This window comes from Polypterus senegalus, chromosome 17 (assembly GCF_016835505.1).
Source record: "Polypterus senegalus isolate Bchr_013 chromosome 17, ASM1683550v1, whole genome shotgun sequence".
NCBI classification, from domain to species: domain Eukaryota; kingdom Metazoa; phylum Chordata; class Cladistia; order Polypteriformes; family Polypteridae; genus Polypterus; species Polypterus senegalus.
Window position 1 is genome coordinate 60096 of NC_053170.1, and position 21388 is coordinate 81483.

Here is a 21388-nt window from a genome sequence, read left to right on the forward strand (position 1 = left end):
TGCTACTTAGCCAGGCTTGTGATGTGTATCTCTGCTTCTAATACTGCATAATACAGAACATCCTCTGAACAACAGGCCAAATAATAAGTCCACAAACAGACTCACTGCATATGTGGCCTAATCTGGGCTGCAGTGCAGAACCCCATGAGCTACAGGGGCCTTGTAACATAAGTTTAATACGTCACTGTCCTCTGTACAAAATATCTCTCTACTCACATGCACAATGACACAGATTTAGCACAGGGGCTTATCATTTATAACTGCTAGGCAAGCATTTTAAGACAAGACAAGTTAGGGACAACTGCGAAATGGGCAGTCAGACTGAGGGCCATTCTATGCTATTTCTGTGTGTCAAACTCAGCATGAAACTGTACCCTCTGTGCCTTGTTTGGAATGGCATGATTCACCTAAGTGGGGGTCCACATATGAAGAAAGAGTATAAAGTCTTGGAACATTGCCTGGCACACCTTTGAAGCTGACGGATGGATGGGAGATAACGTCATTCGATCCTGAAAATCCTTCCACTGCAGCGGTGAAAATGACAGACTCTATACATCGGGTCCCCACTCCTGAACTGGATTCTTGCCATGGCTTCCTTTGTCTGTTATGCAGCGTAAACCATCATTAAAGAAAGTTATTTCTCCTATGTGATTTCTTACGGCCGTATCATTAAGAGAGGGGTATCACCTTTTTATATTATATCTATAAAGCTCTGGGTTACGTAACATGCGGCAACTACAAAAGAACTCATTCCAACAAGGGAGCTAGCACCCCCTGTTGGATATAGGCCTTACGATGAATTAAAAATATTTGTTTTTGATTTGGCGCTCCGGTTTCCTCTCACAGTCCAAAGACATGCAGGTTAGGTGGATTGGTGATTCTAAATTGGCCCTAGTGTGTGCTTGTTGTGTGGGTGTGTGTTCTGCAGTGGGTTGGCACCCTGCCCGGGATTGATTCCTGCCTTGTGCCCTGTGTTGGCTGGGATTGGCTCCAGCAGACCCCTGTGACCCTGTGTTCGGATACAGCGGGTTGGAAAATGGATGGATGGGTGGATGTTTTTGATTTCTCAAAGAAATATTACTGCTGCTAGATGGGCCGGTCAAATCTTCTGTGTCCTGAAAGAACCCGACCACAACTAGTCGCACAACCACCATTGTCCCCGACTTTACTCATCTCATGTGAAGAGCACCTGGTGACAGGGCCAACTGTTGAAAAAGCATTTGTGGGCTGCTGGAATGTAAAATGTGTGAGGATGAAAATGATTTATCCTGTGACTGCACTGACAGTTCTTCAAAAAGAGTCAGTGACACCATGACAGCATCTAGTTCTAGTGACAGTGAATCATAAAGACAGGGGTGATTATCTTTTTCAAATGGTAAACTATGATGGCCCTTGTGAATTTTGTGCTATCACAAGAGTGTTTGACAACTCTGGAGGATGGAAGACAGATAGAGATGACCTCCGACAGACTTTCAGTATGTTCATTAGTGATGGAATGTAAATGTGACTGGGCCCAACAAACGGGCGCAGCAACTCAAAAACCTGAATCTGAAATGTGCTGGTCAGCAAAACCTTTACTTGTGGAAAGCAGATCACAAGTCACAAACATGTCGGCTTATTTCTCAGGTGTTTTTCATATTTGACATTGCCTACTGTCCCTGCTGAAGGATCACTTGCTGTTCTTCAGTTGTGCTCTGATGGTTACCAAGTCTACTTTGAAACTTTTACACATATAATCTCCTCATCTCAGACAGCTGCATGTGTTCAGTCCTGTCCAGGGATTGTTCCTCCCCACGACTGCCTTGTGGTCCTGCTCTCGCTACACCGTGTAAGTATTGCTCAAAATCTCTCTTTATGCCCCTGGTCCATACTCTCGCCCTACGTGCCTGTTCAAGGCAAGAGTGCTTCTAATCCTGGACACTACAAAGTAGTTGCCATTTTTTCCCCTTCAGCACATTTAGGTGGGGCCCAAACAATGGTTCAAGCCCACAGGCTCAGTAACCCCTAAGTCCGCTCCTGGTCACTCTGGGCCACAAGGATGATTAGAAGCAGAGTTCATAGTGTGGACTGAAAAGCAGCTGAGTGTGCACAGGACCATAGCGGGTAAGGGCAAGAAAGCGGGCTTAAATGAGAGGGCGCATTGGGGACGTGCGACAATGACGTCCCACACATGAGAACAACCAAAATCTGCTCGAAACCGAGCAGGTATGTGCAGCGGAGGTACATTCGGAATAGTCTATTCGGTGGTGGTGGGGGGGGTACTTTTAGGTCAACTAATGCCGCATTCCTCTCGAGCTCCCGGGCGCGTTGGAAGCACGACAACCGCAAAGTCTGCTCATCGTGACCGCGGCCAAGTGAAGTGAGGGCTGCACCCGCGGCAGCGCACACAACAGGGGCGCCAGGGCTTTTCCCGTCAGCATCCTCTCCATCAAGCGGGTCCAGGCAGCTCCAGTTTTCTGATTGGTTCACACTGGGAAGGTGGAGTGCAGAACACGTCGCAGAACACTCTCGCGAGAAATAATGTGGCTTCTCGATTATTGTTTACACTGTTAAAAAGAACCGAACCCGACCGATCCAGATTTTAAACAGAAGGAGAATCAGCAAAAGGTGCAGCTGCATTAGCTACGGAGCCTCGGCACGAGCGCCAGCCGCTCGCCACACTTCAGGAAGCCGCCCGGGCGATCAGCGAGGCTGCTGACGGGGGGCTTTGCGAAGTTGCTTCTCCCAAAAATAAGAAGCGTCAAACGTGCTGTTCAGCTAAGGTGCCCTGCAATGAAGTTACTCCACAGGCGGCCTGCTGTTTGAAAAGCCTGGGCGGGACTGCTGGCCTCCAGAAGACGCTGTCGCGGAAGCAACCCGGGCCTGTTGTGCACGCACGGGGGTGGGGGAAGCGGTAGCGCGGGTTCAGGAAACACCGAGGATCTGCAGGCCGCCAGGCGTGAACCAACCCCCCCCACCCCCCGTCTGTCACCCTTTGGGCGCTTCGTCGTGGGAGTGTTGGGTGGGGACAGACAAGGAGCATCATCGCAACCACCCCGGGAGTCGCCTTGACACTGGCGACCGGCTGATTCGAAACCCGCGCAGGTAAATTTCAAGATGCTTCTAGAACTCCGTAAGTGCGGCTGTGATTGCCTGGTAATTGTGCATCGGGGCAGGAACGGGGCCTTCTGGGGTGCTGCCCGCTGAGCTGTCGTTTCTGAGTTGGTCGCGTAAATCGGCGTGGCGGTGCGGTTTGGCTGCAGCTTTCCCACTGCGAGGCCCGTCGGGCTCTGGGGGTGTGAGGCGGGCAGCAGAGCGTCGTACCTTCGCGGTGTTCGGCGCTCAAGTTTTGGGGACCCCCGACTTGCTTGCTCGAGCAGAGGTGCTTCGCAAGAGCAGGCCGTACTTTAACTTGAACTCCTTGTGGGGTCAGATGGTCGCACCGTGTGGTGGGCAGCCCTCTGCCTCAAACTGAAGACCTTGACCAAGATGCCAGGTGGGTTCTGACTGGTAGCTTCATGTGGCCAGCGCAGGGTGGCACCTCGGAATGACACTGCCTTCCTTTTCACTTGACAGACACCGGGATGCCAGGGGCCCAGTTGTTGTCATGTGCCCATTACGTGCCAGTTTGTGACTTGGCTTAATTTGTTCTGAAAGGAATGTGGGTAACAGATGTGCCACAGAACTTCTACAAACAGCCTGCTGGTTGGCATTTTAGGGCTGTGGCATCATTGCAATTTAGGTGTTGAATTAAAAGGCGATGTGCCAAGTGTCTGTTGTTGTTTAGTTAATAAAATCGATTGGCAGAAAACCAAATGTCATGAGACCAAGATGGGAGAGGGCTACTGGAACTGAAGTAGCTCAGCAGTTGAGGGTGGTGTAGACCCCACTGGCAAGGGTGCTGCATAGCTGAACACTTGTGACGTTCAGAAGTATCCATCCATGTTTTTGACCTGCGTATACGGCTCACAGTTGAGGGCAGCAGCGATGGGTGCAAAGTGGCAGTCTATCTGGGCACACGTATGAAAACCCTCACGCTCGCTCCACCTGGCCCAGTTTAAAGTAGGAAGGTACCCTAACACGCATGACATTGAGCCTGTGGGACAAAAGCGCACACTACCATGAGGAGAACATGGCTGGAATTTGAAGCCAGGACCTCAGAGGTCCGTCCTCTTTAAAATGGCGAGCTTTTCTTGCTACCTTTATAGTGACGGACACAGCATGGCACGCTACCAGGCAGTTAAGTGCAATACCTGGGGCTGACAATTTCAACAATTCACTTGGTGTAACATGCTGACTTGCAAGAATGCTTCGTTGAAAGCCTCGAGCTTCCTTTAGTGTGGTTTAGGCGGTGAATTGTCCTGCTAGTGTGTGTCATGGGGACATTTCAAATAAGAAGATTCCTGGAGGACCCCCTGCTCTGCCGGTCTTCTGGGATTGGTGAGGAGAGAGTGACATTGAAACTCGTCGGACTCCCTTTAGGCCCCGCTTGATGCTTCTGAGTTCACAGTTCGCAGCTGCTTGTCTGATGCCACTTTGATTGCGACCTAATCAGTGAAATAGTGAGTGGATTTTGTGGTGTGTTGTGCCTGCCGTGTTTAAGATCTGTTTTACACGTGTGTTTTTAAATCTGCATGCACGATGACTTACAGTATTTGGAAAAACGGGCTTCATCTCCTCAAAAAACACTTGGCCAGGATGGCCTTCAGCGTCTCTCTGTGCTATTCCAGACTTTTTCTTTTCATGTCCAGTAGAACTGCAACTCCAGTCCAGGCTTGATCAGGTAGGTTCGCTAATGAGAAGGTGACAGGAGACCCCATCTTCTGAAATACCCTTTTTTTGTATTTGCTAATTGGCAAAATGTTTTATTTACTCTTAACCTTAATCTCTGTTGGGCTTCTTCAATGGCAGGCAGCGTCATGTATGATACCTGGGCTTTGGCGCTTTTACTTTGCCGTGCTCTCATTGCCGCACAAATGGCAGTCTACTCCTAATCCATCATTTATCAAGCCTGCTTAATCTGGTTAGGGGTAGCCTTTCCCAGCATGCCCTGGATAGCGCAGCAGTCTTTTACGGGGGCACACCTCGAATCACTCATATGAGGGCAGTTTAAAGTCACTAACTGAGCTATCCTGTGTCTTTGAGGATTTTGATGTTAGAGGAGAGCCCATGCAAACTTGGGAGATCCACACACACACACACCGTGAATATGCTGGCATTCAGACCTCGTCTCTGGGGTGGCGGCATTACGCTTCTCTGCTCCTCCTGACACTAAAAAGAAAATGAAAGGCATGTGACCTGAAAGGAATGATAAGGACCAGCCTGATGGCATATAAGTAAATGGTGGCATCACGGATTGTCCGTTAACTTGGGTTGACCTGGCGAAGTGCTAACACGACGAGATGCATCATAGTGTTGGAAGAGTTAAATAGATGGAGCACGAGAGCGTCTGGAAATGAGAAAGTTTAAAATAATAATTTGTTCTTTTTTCAGAAATGATGGAAGAGTTGCATAGTCTGGATCCTCGGAGGCAAGAACTTCTGGAGGCCCGGTTCACTGGCGTGGGGGTCTCTAAGGTGTGTACGTTTCTTGCTCTGCTGTTGTATATTGAAGTGACTGGCCTTGTCTCTTAGAAGGAAGTTAGAGACTGCAAGGTACGTCGTTCAGCATGCGTGGTGCTTTACAAGGTGACGAGTGACTTGTATGAATATGTGGAGTCCTCATTGATTGAACATTAATAAACAGGACTCCACTCCTAGTTTAAGAGTACATTGGGGAATACGCATATTAACATCTCTGTCACTTTTCACGATGGCGTTCTGTCCCTTTGTTAAATTAGTGGTGGCGCACGCGTAATTGTCAGCACCAGTGGCAGCTGTTGAGACAGGAAGTCAAAGTTTAAATCATAAAGCGCCTCGCATTTGTCAAGGATCACTTACAGCAGTTTTCAGTTATTAAAAATGTGAAAAATCATTTTAATATGCAAATTACAGTGCTTTTAAACAGAATTGCTGTCTGCTGGAATGAAGACGAAACTGCAAAATATTCAAAGGTTGTCTGCTGAAGACATTTGCAGTTGGCGTATCAAGTCTGTTTTTCATTTTCCTTCCCACATAGGAGAGTGGACTGATGGGGAGGAGAAGAATAATAAATCATTTTAGAAATTTCACGTTGGATTTTTACTTTTTTTTTTCCCTTTAGGGCCCACTTAATGAGTCTTCCAATCAGAGCTTGTGTAGCGTGGGGTCTCTGAGTGATAAGGAAATTGAGGTTGGTACCTTTTAATACTTGTGTGTGTGTGTGTTCCAGTTTCCTGCCAGTGGCTCTCTTGGAAATGTGCTTGTCAGGAGGTGAACTTCCAGCACTGAAATGATTTTCTTGTTCACGTGTTGACCTTTGGGATGTGCCCATTGGAGTCTGGAGTATCTGTGCCAGCACTGTGCTTTTGTTTGACCAGTGGGGTCAGATGTCCTGAGTGGTGGCTGTCATCGTCCACTCTTGGGTGTGCTTTCTCCAAAGCATGTCAGACTCCCTGCAAGAACTGGTGCTTTGGGTTTTGTCTCACTTTTACACAGTTTTTAATGTTGATCTTTTTTATATCCATGCATATATATATAGACTCCTGAAAAAAAGCAAAATGAGCAACGCAATAGAAAGCGAAAAGTGGAGCCATATGACAGTAGTCAAGGTAACGGCTTTTATGTAATCATTTTTATATTTTCCTTTTTGTGGTTTGTAGACCAGTGATGATTTTTATTACACTAATGTCCAGGGTCTGTTATGTACACTGAAAACTCAACCTTATGATTTTAATGGCTATCTGTTGATCCAGATTGACAGGAATTGTTCAAAATTAACTTTGTGTTTTTTGTGCTGCAGGGAAAGGATCAGCAAGAGGACATAAAATTAGTGATTATTTTGAGGTAAGCTTTCATCCAGGGAGAAGTTGAAAATAATTTGAGGCTAATGTTAATACTCTGCCAACTGCACAGATTTGCTGAATGTAATCTTTATTTCGGCGTCTCTCCCTCACTCCGTAGGTCTCTGTACTGCAGTGCCAGTGTAGCTCACTTGACCCGCTCTCCTCCATTGCATTCTCAGTGGTAGCCTCTGACTGCTAGCTGGGAATCTTCTTTCAGTTGGTGCTTGAGGGGGTGAAGCTGTAATGGCCCTGCGTGAGCTGCGACTTCTTCTGTGAGGCCAGCACACGACAAATCACTTTATATAAAATATCTTTTTAAAGACTTCTCCTGCCCACTTTCTTAAAGCTCCATCCTGCCCCTGTGCAGAGGACTAAGTGTTAGTGGATATGTCGGCCACATCTCTGCTGAAGAGAAGTCGCATGAGAGGATGACATTTAACATCTGGATATAGCACTTGAGTATTGTGGGCAGCAGCTCTATTTATGCCACAGTCATTAACAAAGATGTTTCACCTGTGAGCAGAACATCCATTTAGAAAACATCGAGTCTCTGGATCAATGAAGACCGAATGTTATAGGCCATGATCTAGTTGCTGGGCTCAAATTGTGCAGAAAGAAAAGCACTCAGGACAACCTCGTAGTTTTCATTGGTGCGGATAAATTGAAGGTTTTGTAATAGCTTTCCAGTCAAATATGGGTTATCCTGGCAGACCTGTGCAATGCTGTATGACAGGCGTAGATGAAATCGGAGCTTCTGCTTTAACGTGATGTTCTGTCTCACTCACATGTTGTCATACCACTGAAGGATATGGTGGTATTGTACGGATGGCAAATCCCTGGCTGCTGTGTGTGCCACGTGCTCCCTAAATTCAATAAAATAAGGTCACTACCGGATACGCTGTGATATGATTGGCTATCCTGGAAGTGCTGTTTTGCAGTCTGGCAGGCCCAAGTTCTTTTGCTAGACTCACAAGGCTTGCTAACCTTCACCTTTTGTCTTTTACAGTTTGCTGGTGGCAGTGGCCCTGGAACGAGTCCTGGCAGAAGTGTCCCCCCAGTGGCACGATCCTCTCCACAACATTCCTTATCCAACCCACCTCCCTCAGTGAGTGTTTTTGAGGAATTTTTAGTTGCTTCCATCATTTAGTTTGCCTTTTTCTTTAATCGCACGTCTACAGACAAGCACACACCGCAAAATTGCATCTCTATTGAAATGCACAGCACAGCCCACATTGGAACTTGGTGCCACCAGCTGAGCTGTTTTTGTCCTCCATTTAATTTTTCCACAAGTAAGAGAAGAGCAGACTTACAAAGTGGTTAAAATAAGTTTTGTCTCAAACAGATTCAGCGTTGCTAGTTGTTGGCATTATAAAATGGCGAATGTGCAGCATATTCTGTTCGGGGAAAGTTGATTGAGAGTTTGTTTGTTTGTTTTCAGCTTAGCCAACTGTTGCGCACCCAATTCTCCTTTCTTGCTGCTTCAAAATATAATGTGCTTGGCCATGAGACCAGTATGTGGCTGAAGCAGAAAATCTGTTCGATGGTCAGACAAATAATTCAGAGAGAAGACGCTTGTTTGTTTCCTAGTCTGGCACCTGATGCCCTTCTCTAGTAGCTCTTTTGTTGTAAAAAAGGCAGACATTGAGTGATGGAAACCCCACAAAGACTCACCTGGCTGTTTGTGCTTTTGAAAGTTAAACTTTTTTGTTTCAGATACAACAAGGAAGCCCCTCGTCCAGTGGCTCGGCAAACACGGACCATTCCTGCAGCTCACAGAAGCCCTTCTCGCTGTCTCACAAAAGCACACAGGTATGTGGAGTATCACTTTTCATCTCTGAAGCTCGCTTTCTAAAGAGTTGTGCAGAGGCAAATTTTGGCTTATTTGGGGGATGAATATCATCCTGATAAACAGGAAAATATTTGAAGAGACTCGAGTTAATGTCAATTTATTTACAGTATATAGCACATTTAAAACAACATAGTAAAGCTGTGGCCAAAGTGCTTTACAATAATAGAACAATTAACATAACTAGAAATAAAATATATGAACATAAACTAAGATACATAATAAATAGAAGTAATGTTCATATAATGACAAAGAGGAAACAATCCGTATTACTGAAGGATACGGAATGCAAGTGAATAGAAAGGAGTCTCTAATCTCGTTTTGAACAATTCAGTTATCGACGACTCCTTAATGTGACGAGGTAACGAGTTCCACAGGCGAGGGCAGCAGCTGTTTGACACTTGGCATGAGGGACAACAAGAGACAACTGACCAGAAGATCGAAGCACTCTGGATGGCTGGTGTAAAACACACAATTCAGATAAATCATCGGGAGCGAGCCCATGTAAAGAGTTAGTTGGAGTACAGAGGAACAATAAAAATGACTATGAAATACCGCAGTGCAGCCATTGTGATGCTAGAAAGGAGAACTGGAACAAGCTGTCGTCTTAAGTCTCAATACGTTTCGATATATTTGACAAGTTAAGGTATTGGCATAACAAGATGTTTCGTAAAAACACTCCAAACCCACGTGTTTTATGATTGCAGTGAAAGGCCACAAGTTGAAATGTGAAATAAACTCCGCAGTGTAAGGAATTGGTCCAAACTGAAGTTGCATAGCTTTTAGCTTTTTGAAGGAACTGTTAACGCTAAGTTACTGGTGTGTGGTGATGTGTGTTTTAATTCGAGTGCTCTGTATTAGTAAAATGTGAAGATTTCTTGTGTTCTGAACACTACAGCACTGAACAGTCCACATGAGCGAAGCCAAATGTAACTTGCACCGTTTGGATCAGTTTTACACCATAATGATGAGGAGAGTCGCAGTTCTATAAGAGGCCGTTTACTGGCATTGCTTCAGGAAGAGAGGACTTTGTGCCCACACTTAAAACGCAGAGGCGATGTTTTGCTTTGGTGTCAGCCTCACCCGCGCACCTTGGGCTTTTTAAGATGTCTAGATGTACCTTCATATGATTCTTCTAACTGTGGTGTTTTATTTATTGGTTTTCTTTATAGGTGGTTGCAGTCAAAAGTTGATTTATTTAAACAAATCCTAATTGCATTCTTTTTTTTATATAAAAAAAAAAAAAAAAAAACCTTAATTATGCTACTAATGTATAATTCCATACATATTTATTGATAGAGGAGCAATGCACTGTTTCAAGTAAAAAGCTGTGTTTGCTTATAAAAAAATAAACCAGTTTAAAATCTGCTGCAGCAACACCCCAACCCAATCCCGGGGACAACAAGCCGACATGGCAGACTGTGGCAAACCTAACTGAAGAGCGCAATTTAAATGGCCTGCACGTTAAAAGGAGGCTCGCTCTTCTTTGTCAGAAGCACTTAAATTGATGACAAGACAAATTATCCAATCAAAAATATGAAATGGTGTGCAATGACGAAATGTTGGATACGGCCATCTAGAGTAACGAGATGCTTGTTTTAGACATTTAGAAATATTGAAGAATAATCGGGCTGTAGTGCACATCTGTATAGAAATATGACCGCCCTCCTTCCTCCATGACTAAATTAAGTTTGAAATACAGAACTTGACCAGACTAGCGTAAGAAGTGAAAAAATTTGGAACTGAATTCAAATTTCACCTCATACCATTTTTTTTTTTTTTTTGACATTTTCAGCAGAATCTTTGTAAAATTGTTTTTCATCTTGTGCTGTCGAAGGCACAGTAAAGAAGAAGGTAGTAAGCTCATGTGTGTCATGTCATGCCTGCTGGCCTGACGTGCAAGTAATAATTTGACTGGACTCTGCACCCTTCACCCTGCTGCTGCAGCTCTCATGGCACGTGAGAATTTTCTCTCTTTTTTTACAGTCGGATCTCACAATAGAAAAGCTCGCTGCCTTGGAAAACAACAAGAATTCTGACCTGGAAAAGAAGGAAGGCAGGATAGATGACTTGTTGCGGGTGAGAAAATGAACAACTGTGTTTTCTTTCTTGTGTTCAAAGTTGCTTTGTGATAAGATTCACTACATTAGTAGCGAGTGATTGTTTTTTGGCATTTATTAATCTTCTCTGCCGATTGTATAGACAAAGTTATAAGCTAACCCAGTTCATTTTGATCAGTCAAACTGTGAGTTCTGTAGTTTTTTTGAATCCCTTTTTTATATGTAAATTTATATCTTGTCAGATCTTAAAATCCAGAGTAGCACTGCCTTCTTATCCAATTAGTCTTCATTTTCTATAGGCCTTTCTATAGCAAACACACAATCCCAAGGAATTTTACTAACACTTCACATTTGTTTTATCCACTTGGAGTGCAGGAACATCATTTGTATTGTATTGACACCCACTGCCTGCCCAACCTACCTGCAAAGGGGGTCTCTCTTTGAACTGCCTTTCCAGAGGTTTCTTCCATTTTTTTCCCTGCAAGGGTTTTTTTGGGAGTTTCTTCTTGTCGTCTTAGAGAGTCAAGGCTTGGGGGTCTGTCAAGGTCCACGGTGGCACTTCTTGTGTGATTTTGAGCTTGTATTGTATTAAGTGACCACCTTGAACCTGCAACTCGGAGGTTTAGAGTTCAGTTCTGTCTTCACTGCTCATACCAACAAGTTCATAAGAAATGACTAGCACAGTTTTTAATCATTTTTTTTTAAATACTTGTCAAGTTTTTAAACCAATAAGTTAAATGCCAGTCTTTCTTAGAAAAATCTCCTCTAGCTACATACACTATTTTTCATCAGCTGATGGTGTTTTTCAAAACCCACTAATTGGCCGTTGGCACGGGGCAATCCAATGTGTTGAGAAGGTCAGAGAATATGTGGGTACTGGTCAGATGGGAGCTTTTCACACATTGTGAGGACCCACTCTGTTATGGGTTATTTGTTTTTTTTTTTTTTTTTCTTCTTTGTTTTTTAATCAAATGTAGATATTTTACTTTAAGCATCAAATAATAGATAAATACATTGTTTGATAATAGCTTGTATCTTGTGTTATTAATGTCACCTTTGCTTTTATTCCTGTTGTATTCTTTTGAATATTTGTGAAGAGCATTTGAGGTGCTGCATTTTATTTATTATTAGTATTATTATTATTAGTATTATTGCACAATGCCATGAGCTCAACTTTCATTTCTAACCTGCTCAGTGTCTGAATGGAGTTTGAATGTTCTCACTATGAACCAAGTGTGCTTAACTGCAAATCTTGTTTTATAGCTGGATATTTGAAGTTTGCCCATAGGCTTTAAATTGTACAAACATTGAACTAAAAGTTAATTGAAGAAAAACTGAAAAAATCCAATACATAAAAAAACTAAAACTAGAAAACTGCTGCTTCTGACTAGAAGTCCTGTAATGTGACATTGGCTTAAGTGTCACTGCCTCGTGATGGATATGAAAGGAAAGAGTTTTTAAAAGACACTTTACATTTTATCTAGAGAATCTGATGCAGGCAGCGTCATTAGAACAGTTTAGATACGAACAGGCCATTTAGCCTTATAAAACTTTCCAGTCCTATCCACTAAGTTTTTGAGGACTCCTAAAGTCTCCACACTACGTGGTCCCTTATTCTGTGTGTCTGTAGTTTTCTGTGTGAGGAAAAACTTACTAATGTTAATTTTTTCCGGTAACATTTTCCCACTGTATCCCTGTGTTCTTGCTGAACTCATTTTAGTGTCACTGACTTGACCCACTGGAGTAATTCCCTTCATAATTTTAAACACTTCAATCACAGCTCCTCTTAATCTTATTTTGCTTAAACTGAAGAGGCTCAGCTCTTTTAATCTTTCTTCATAACTCGTATATATCTTATGTATACTAATAAACGGCAAAGCCCTCACTCGTCACTAATTCTCCAACTTCCCGTGTAGTTAGAAGGCTGAAATTTGGCAGGCTCGTTCCTTACAGCTTACTTACAAAAGTTAAGCAGGTTTCATTTCGAAATTCTATGCGTAATGGTCATAACTGGAAGCTACTTATGTACATATATACGGCCATAGCCTGCAGCTCGGTCACCATGTAGGTGGAGTTCCGTCTCTCATCGTCATGCCTCCCACGTAATTGAGTGCCTGCCCATATAAGGCCGCCCGTCAGTGGCAATCCAATAGACACACTGCCGCTAAATATTCGCGGGTGAAGGACTGTGCTTATGCAAATGGAGATGAGATGGTCGGGGATAGACTAGTCTTTGGCACAAACTCGGCGAAAGTGCGAGAGAAACTTTTAAGTGGCGGGTCTGAGGTAACATTAAATAAAGCCGTGGACATCGTAAGATCGTAAGATCGCACGAGATAGCACAAGCACAGCTGAGAACCTTCGATGCATGTACTCCGAGCGGCTTACATGAACTGACTGTGAACGCAGTATGTAGAGAACAGGACTGGGAAAGGTAAACTCGTTCATGGAGTGTGTGATGTCTCGGACAAAGAGGAAGATGAGCTGTTTATTGATGCAGTAGGAAAGGAGCAACCCTCAGACGCTAAACAAGCCTTTGTAGACATATCAATAGGAGAGCACGGTGTAAAGCTTAAGTTTAATTTACGTTCATAGACGCCCTGCTGCTAAATATTCGCAGGCAAATCCACAACTTAATACCGGGAATGCCTGTTAAACATCTTAGATTCACGAGTAGCGATTTGGGTAGTGAACACTCCGATGAATGAAACCTGTTATCTTTACAACGGTTGACAAACACGGAAATTAACTTGAACACCACACGTCCTCCAAATACGAACCTGACTGACAGAAATCATGAGAATCCGATCCTTGATGACAGCAACACTCATAACAGTCACAGAACAATTACATTGACAATCAGGTTATGTTATTTTTAAAATGTTTCCTTTTCTTTTTCATTACTTCTTTAACACACTACTTCTCCGCTGTGAAGCTTTTATATATATGGGTATTTTGTGTATATATATATTTTTATATATATGTATGTGTATATATATATATATATATATATATATGTGTATATATATATATATGTGTATATATATATATGTGTATATATATATATATATATATATATATATATATATATAAAATATGTACAGTGGGTACGGAAAGTATTCAGACCCCCTTCAGTTTGTCACTCTTTGTTATATTGCAGCCATTTGCTAAAATCATTTAAATTCATTTTTTCCCTCATTAATGTACACACAGCACCCCATAGTGACAGACAAAAAAAAGAATTGTTGAAATTGTTGCAGATTTATTAAAAAAGAAAAACTGAAATCTCACCTGGTCCTAAGTATTCAGACCCTTTGAACCCTCAGTATTTAGTAGAAGCCCCCTTTTGAGCTCATACAGCCAGGAGTCTTCTTATGAAAGATGCAACAAGTTTTTCACACCTGGATTTGGGGATCCTCTGCCATTCCTCCTTGCAGATCCTCTCCAGTTCTGTCAGGTTGGATGGTAAACGTTGGTGGACAGCCATTTTGAGGTCTCTCCAGAGATGCTCCATTGGGTTTAAGTCAGGGCTCTGGCTGGGCCATTCAAGAACAGTCCCAGAGTTGTTGTGAAGCCACTCCTTCGTTATCTTAGCTGTGTGCTTAGGGTCATCGTCTTGTTGGAAGGTCCCAGTCTGAGGTCCTTAGCACTCTGGAGAAGGTTTTTGTCCAGGATATCCCTGTACTTGGCCGGCCACATTCATCTTTCCCTCGATTGCAACCAGTCGTCCTGTCCCTGCAGCTGAAAAACACCCCCACAGCATGATGCTGCCACCGCCATGCTTCACTGTGGGGACTGTATTGGACAAGTGATGAGCAGTGCCTAGACAGAAAGAAGTCATGCCAATGGGATCTCTGTTATCAGAACACGGCTCTAACTCAGTTCAGACTTCAACTCTGGATACGCTACATCGACAACACGTTTGTCATATTAAAAACTAACCAAGTTAATGAATTTTAAAACTACATCAGCTCTGTATTTCCCACAATCCACTTCATGATGGAAAAAGGAATAAACGGTTGCATCAGTTTCCTTGATATTTCTGTTAAGAGGTATCCACTCCGGTTTAATTAGGAGTGTTTATTGCAAGGATTGTTATGCTGGAAAAATGCTACACTTTTCCAGCAACCACCCTTCATCACTTAAACTGAGTTGTGCTAGGACTTTGTTCAAAAGGATTAACACCCATTGTAACACAAAGGACACGGTAAAGAATTGAAAGACCTCTATCGTCTGTTCACATCAAATGGCTACCCTGAGATATTTATTAAACGATGTCTACCTCTGACTCTGTCCCTCACCACATGTACCACACCCTCCATTATCATTGTGATGTGTCAAAAAGTACAGCACACGTCCTGTCCAGATCTGGGATCAAGTTAAGATAACACACAAGCCGACAGACGCTTTCCGGACTGTCCTTCTCAATGGCAAAAGTAAAAAGTCAACTGAAGTGACAAACGTACTTTACAGCATTCTATGTAGTGTATGCCCAGCGGTATACATGGGACAAACATCTAAAAGACTCCCAACACGTATGCAGGAACATAGCCATGTGTCAGAAGGAAAGACTCGCGGTCTCTGATTTACACACATACAAGTTCCACCGGCGACACTGAAAGTAAAATTCAGGGCCAATACTATTTCACTGTCTGTATTTTTAATTCCCCTTTACTATTTCTGATGCACTTCACCTCCTCCTTGACTGTTCTTTTACGACTAAAACGCTGAAAGAATCTCTTTGGCTCGTCTTTCACCTTATCTGTTATATTGCTTTCTAACTGTCACTTAGCCTCCCTAATATCCTACTTAATGGTTGCCCTCATATCCTCATCCTCCCTGCGATTCACATTGTTAGAAGTCTTATTTGTCTGTTTTTTTTTTTTTCCTTGAACCTTCTTTTTCAAGTCTTTATTAACCCACTGCTGAGGGTTTTTTTTTTTCCCCCTACTAATTCCAAATGTAGGTCTGTACCTCTCCTGCATTATATGTAAAACGTTATTAAACCTGTACCACTGCTCCTCGACGGTCTTCACACTTAAAAGCTTATCCCAGTCTGTCCTTCTTAGACTTTGCTACATAAACTCCATTTGCCCTCCCAAAATTAAACATAACAGTTTTAATCTTTGCATTTGCACTGAGAATTGTATAATATTCTGGTCACATGACCCTACTTGTCCAATCCTCTACTCCCTCAGTTCTTGATTATTACAGATGACTAATTCTAGACGGGTTTCCCCCGTGTTGGTCCTTAATATCCTAATACATACGACTCTAATCAGTTGATTCTCGATTTATCAATTGCTTAAACTTTATTACCATACTGTGACCAAGTCTCCTGTTACCATCTACAGCAGGGGTGCCCACACTTTTAAAATGACAAGGTTGAAATGATCTACCTACTTTAAAAAGTAGTAAAATATATATATATATATATAGTACTGAGTATATTTTATACATAAAATATATGTTGTCGTACCTTGCATAACTGAATAACCTTTATGGCACAATAACAAATACATTTATGGTCGCTACAGTATTTGGATTTAATAATCTTCATGTCGGTAAAGGCTGACTCGCATAAATAAGTAGAGCCGAATAATGCAGTCAAGGAGCTTTTGAATTCAGCCGAGTGAAAAATGACGGCTGTCCGATTAACTGTGATTTTAGTTCCCTCTCCTTCCTCTTCTCAGATCGCTTTTTGGAAGGAAGTCAGTTTTGTAGTTTTTATGAACAGTTCCAAAGTGCCTTTCCACATTTTCCTTCTTTGGAATAGCAATGATAGATTGACAGATCAGACAAACGCACTTCAACTGTGACATTGTGAGAAAAAAATCATCTTCCAGTTCCACATCCAGCCCATACCCTCTCCAAACAATTTTTTTAAAATCCCTTCTTTAGTCGATGTAATTGGAAGGCTAACTCGATCACAGCTGGAGTTTTACAGTAGCTCGCGCGTTCGATCGTGCGTGTGGGATGATCGGCGTGTTAGAAGAGCAGAGATCTCAGACTGGCCGCCCTGTATGTCAGTCAAGTGGCAAACGCCATAGGGAGGATATACGATAAACTAACGTTTAAAAAAATTTTTTTTGAATGCAACACAATCTACCTGCACTGCCTTTCCGATTTACCGGTCGATCGCGATCGACGTCTTAGGCTCTCCTGCTCTACATCAACATTTGTCCATAAAAATGTCACATACTTGGAATCAGTTTAAAATGCCAGGGGTGTTGGTGGATTAAACTGCCGCCTTCTGTGCTGTGGCCTTATAAATTCCAGGTGACTTTACCCTATGAAGGAGAAGTGCGTGATGCAAATGAGACGCGTGTAACTTGGACTTTAAAAAGATTATAAGTGTGAGGTTGAACTCCACTTATCAGTAATGCACAAATGTTGTTTATCTCCTGTACTTTCATTTAGAAGTAAAATGTAAAAGCCAGTGGCCCCAATGAATAAAGCAGATTTGCAGAACGCCATGGAGGAGCTACCACATTCTTCATTTGTTTCTTTTCCAGGCAAACTGTGACCTCAGAAGGCAGATTGATGAGCAGCAGAAAATGCTGGAGAAGCATAAAGAACGGTTAAACAAATGCGTCACGATGAGTAAAAAGCTGCTAATTGAAAAGGTGGGTCTGCTTTCATTCACAGATCATTTAAGTTAAGCATCAGGAAGAGCAGAAGAATGAAACTTGATCCCTTTGCTTTCATATTGCTTTATTTTCCAGAAGCATTTGGTTTCAATGCTTTTAATTCCACTAAGTAGGGTGCCATTGCTTTGGCAGCTCAACCATCTTTAGAAGATTCGGGTATTTGTTTTTTTTTTTTTTTAAAGAATAAGTACAGAAAATATTGAATTTTATTTAAAAAAAAAACACACCCATCAGCATCTTCTGTTTCAACTCAAACCAGCAGTGAATGAAAGAATTGTTGCTGCTGTCTGAGCACATCCTATTTTAACAAACATATGCTTATGCCCGTGAGAACTTCTAACTATCTTGACCTTTGTGTTCATCACTTAATTGATTTGATAATGTCACTGCTTTCTGATAGGGGCATGTCGGTGCCAATTCAGTTGGCAGAGTGGAAATTTCTAGGGATCTTCTTCACAGAACTTGAAAACTAATCAATCATTGTAAGCGGCGTTTGAACTGTTCGGAGAAGGCGGGTTTGTGCAGATTCAAAATTACCGGCATCTGACTAAAACTCTGGCACAACAAACTGGGTATAAGCTTTGGTATCATTGGCATGGCAAATGACTTGACAAAGCTGCGCCACTTGTAGTCCACAGTGAATTTCTAAGACACTGGCTCTGTAAGATTTAGAGTGGTGGCGTATTGTTTACGTGGTCCTACTTTCAATTCTGAATTCAGTGCAGGTTCGATCCACCTTTAGGTCTGTGACGTTCACACATTTAAATGGACATAAAATAGAGCTAATAAGTTACACCATCAGACGTTTACCCCCCTTTGTGTTACTTGACCATGTCTTGTTCTCCGATTGCAGCTTCAGTGCCTTTTATTTTCAGCGGAGTTCAGTATGAATTGAAGAGAAATGCCGTTCCATTATACGCGTGTTTAAAAAGAGTGTTTTTGCAGACACCCCATCTCCGACTAAAGGTTTACAATATCTTTCTTTATGAATTTGCCCAGAAGTGACCTTTGGTCTAAAGCACATCACAGTGAACATGGGTGAACTCTCAGAAATTTAGTTCATCTCCTGTGGCTCAAAGGTTCAAAACTGAGGATCACTTCAGATTCTGGGCAGCCCCTACAAACCAATTATTATATCCCCACAAAACATAAAAAACGGGCCCAGATTTCATGTTTAATGGTGACCCTAAGGGCCGGTTTATACTTCACACTCACAACGCTTACACGTCATGGCTGCCACCCGTTCCCTGTGTTCATGTGACACGAAGCGTCCTCTGAACACGTCTTCGGAAACTAACCAACGCTTTGCAGATTGGGGGGCTCAGTGTGATCACAACAGAGCGTGACGTCAGAGTCTCTGTTTACTATCAACATCAACAACAACAACAACATTTATTTCTATAGCACATTTTCATACAAAAAGTACCTGAAAGTTCTTTACATAATGAAGAATAGAAAAATAAAAGACAAAATAAGAAAAATAAGTCAACATTAATTAACATAGAATAAGAGTAAGGTGGTCCAATGGCCTTGGTGGACAGAAAAAAAAAAAAAACTCCAGACGGCTGGAGAAAAAAATTAAATCTGCAGGGATTCCAGACCATGAGACCACCTGACCAGTCCCCTCTGGGCATTCTACCTCACATAAATGAAACAGTCCTCTTTGGATTTAGAGTTCTCATGGAAGGACTTGATGATGATGGTCATGTAGACTTCTGGCTTTCAGTCCATCATTGTTGGTGCATCATGTTCAGGCCACCACCACAAAGAAACCGGAAAAAGAAACAGAAGAGGGAGTAGGGGTCAGTATGGATTTGAGAGCCACCATGAATAGTTAATTTGATGAATTGAACACACAGAGTATCAGGATTAAGTTAAAGTGAAGTTATGAGAAGGCCATGTTACAGTAATGTGTTCTCAGCAGTGTTTTAAAGTGCTCTACTGTATCAGCCTGGTGAATTCCTACTGGCAGGCTATTCCAGATTTGAGGTGCATAGCAGCAGAAGGCCGTCTGCCCGCCTCACCACTTCTTTTAAGTTTAGCTTTTGGAATTCTAAGGAGACACTCATTTGAGAATCTGAGGTTACGATTTGGAATATAACGTGTCAGACATTCCGATATATAAGATGCGGTGAGATTATGTAAGGCTTTATAAACCATAAGCAGTATTTTAAAGTCAGTTCTAAATGGCACAGGTGACCAGTGTAGTGACATTAGAACTGGGGTGATCTGCTCGGATTTTCTTTTTCTACTTCAGATTCTGGCAGCTCCATTCTGCACACGTTGCAGTCTATTTATGTCTTTTTTGGGTGGTCCTGCGAGGAGTGCGTTACGGTAATCTAGTCGACTGAACACAAACGCGTGAACTCATTTCTCAGCATCTTGCAGTGTTATAAGACGTCTAACTTTACTTATGTTTCTTAAGTGAAAAAATGCTGTCCCAGTGATCTGATGAATATGTGACTTAAAATTCAGATTACAGTCAACAGTTACCCTGAATTCTTTACCTCCGTCTTGACTTTTAATCCTAATGTATCCAGTTTATTTCTAATAGCCTTATTGTATCCATTATTGCTAATCACTAAGATTTCAGTTCTCTCTTTATTTAGCTTGAAAAAGTTTCTATTCATCCATTCTGAGATACAAGTCAGACATTGTGTTAGTGAATCAAGAGAATCGGGGTCATCAAACATGTGACAGAAAGCCGCTTTGCAGATCCTACAGGTTTGATGTGGTGAAGCAAAATGCTGACATACAAATGCATTTGTGGTGCTTTTATAGTCCGGCGTCTCGTAGTCCCCAGCATAATAACACGATACATTTTAAAGTCTCGCATACCATCTTCTGTACACCTTCACAACAGCATCAGAATGTCCGGCGGCGTATTTGAGCCACAGTGAAAAGGTTTGTTTTGGCTTTAATCTCGTAGTTTATTTTATCATTAAAGTGGACCGTCGTAAACATCCTCTTAAAACTGACCCAGTTGTTAATCGGTATGTGCTTCTGAGGATTCCCCCTGAGCTGACAGCAGCGACAAGCAGCAGTCGCCACACAGAACACGTTACATTTCTGATATTCCAGCTCTCTGCACGTTTAGAATCCTTAGATTTATACTTGATATCACTTTCATGATGAAATGCATTGACGCATCTGTGTTACATTTTACAGATAATTGTTAACTTCAATTAAATAATGAATACTGTTAATAATTACACGTGTGGGGGCGGCACAGTGGCAGAGCGGTAGCACTGCTGTCTCGCAGGAAGTCACGTCACTGGTGTTCCCTGCCTGGAGTTTGCATGTTTTCCTGGTGGGTTTCCACAGTGTGCTCTGCTTTCCTTCCAAAGACATGAAGGTTTAGGGTTTGGTGATGTACAGTATGCGTATTGTATTGTATTCACCTTGTGATGAGCTGATGCCCAGGCCAGGCATTGTTTTCTGCCTCATGCCCGATACATGCTGGAATGGGTGTACCCCTGGATTGATGGATGTAATCATTAATCATCCGTCCTTTTCAGAGAGAACTGTGGCAAGGTGTCCTCGGAATTGAGTGGATGTTTCGGGCAATTCGCAACACAGGAAAGCCAAATGTTTTCTCAAGGTGATATCATCTCGCGCTGCCACCTGGTGGAATCTTCCAGTATTTCTGTAAAGTACACGTGCAAGTATAAACTGTACACCGCTCGTGTAGCATTACCATCCACAGGCGCACACATCACGTCGCATTGCGCGAAGTATAAACCCGGCCTAAGCATACCTGGAGTGAATCTCATTCAAACAAATAGTTGGTGGAATGCGTCCGAAGCAAGTAATACATATAATGAAGAGCAGATGGGCAGGAGTTGTGTTGGGCATCTGTTGCTGTATTCCCCTTCTTGAAACGCAATGACATAAAAAGGACTCCCCGGTCGCTTGTAGCATTTCGCACGTT

General features: G+C 42.6%; 1 protein-coding gene across 1 annotated transcript in view; it reads left to right on the plus strand.

Annotated features, from left to right (window-relative positions):
* The first annotated feature begins 2446 nt into the window (after positions 1-2446).
* tlk2 (tousled-like kinase 2) overlaps positions 2447-21388 on the plus strand; it is a 42953-nt gene continuing 24011 nt past the window's right edge. The window contains exons 1-9 of the mRNA XM_039739260.1: positions 2447-3084; positions 5473-5555; positions 6181-6249; positions 6598-6667; positions 6859-6902; positions 7908-8006; positions 8615-8710; positions 10734-10826; positions 17323-17433. Of these exons, the coding sequence (XP_039595194.1) occupies positions 5475-5555; positions 6181-6249; positions 6598-6667; positions 6859-6902; positions 7908-8006; positions 8615-8710; positions 10734-10826; positions 17323-17433 (663 nt within the window). The 5' untranslated portion in view covers positions 2447-3084; positions 5473-5474. The remainder of the gene's footprint in view (positions 3085-5472; positions 5556-6180; positions 6250-6597; positions 6668-6858; positions 6903-7907; positions 8007-8614; positions 8711-10733; positions 10827-17322; positions 17434-21388) is intronic.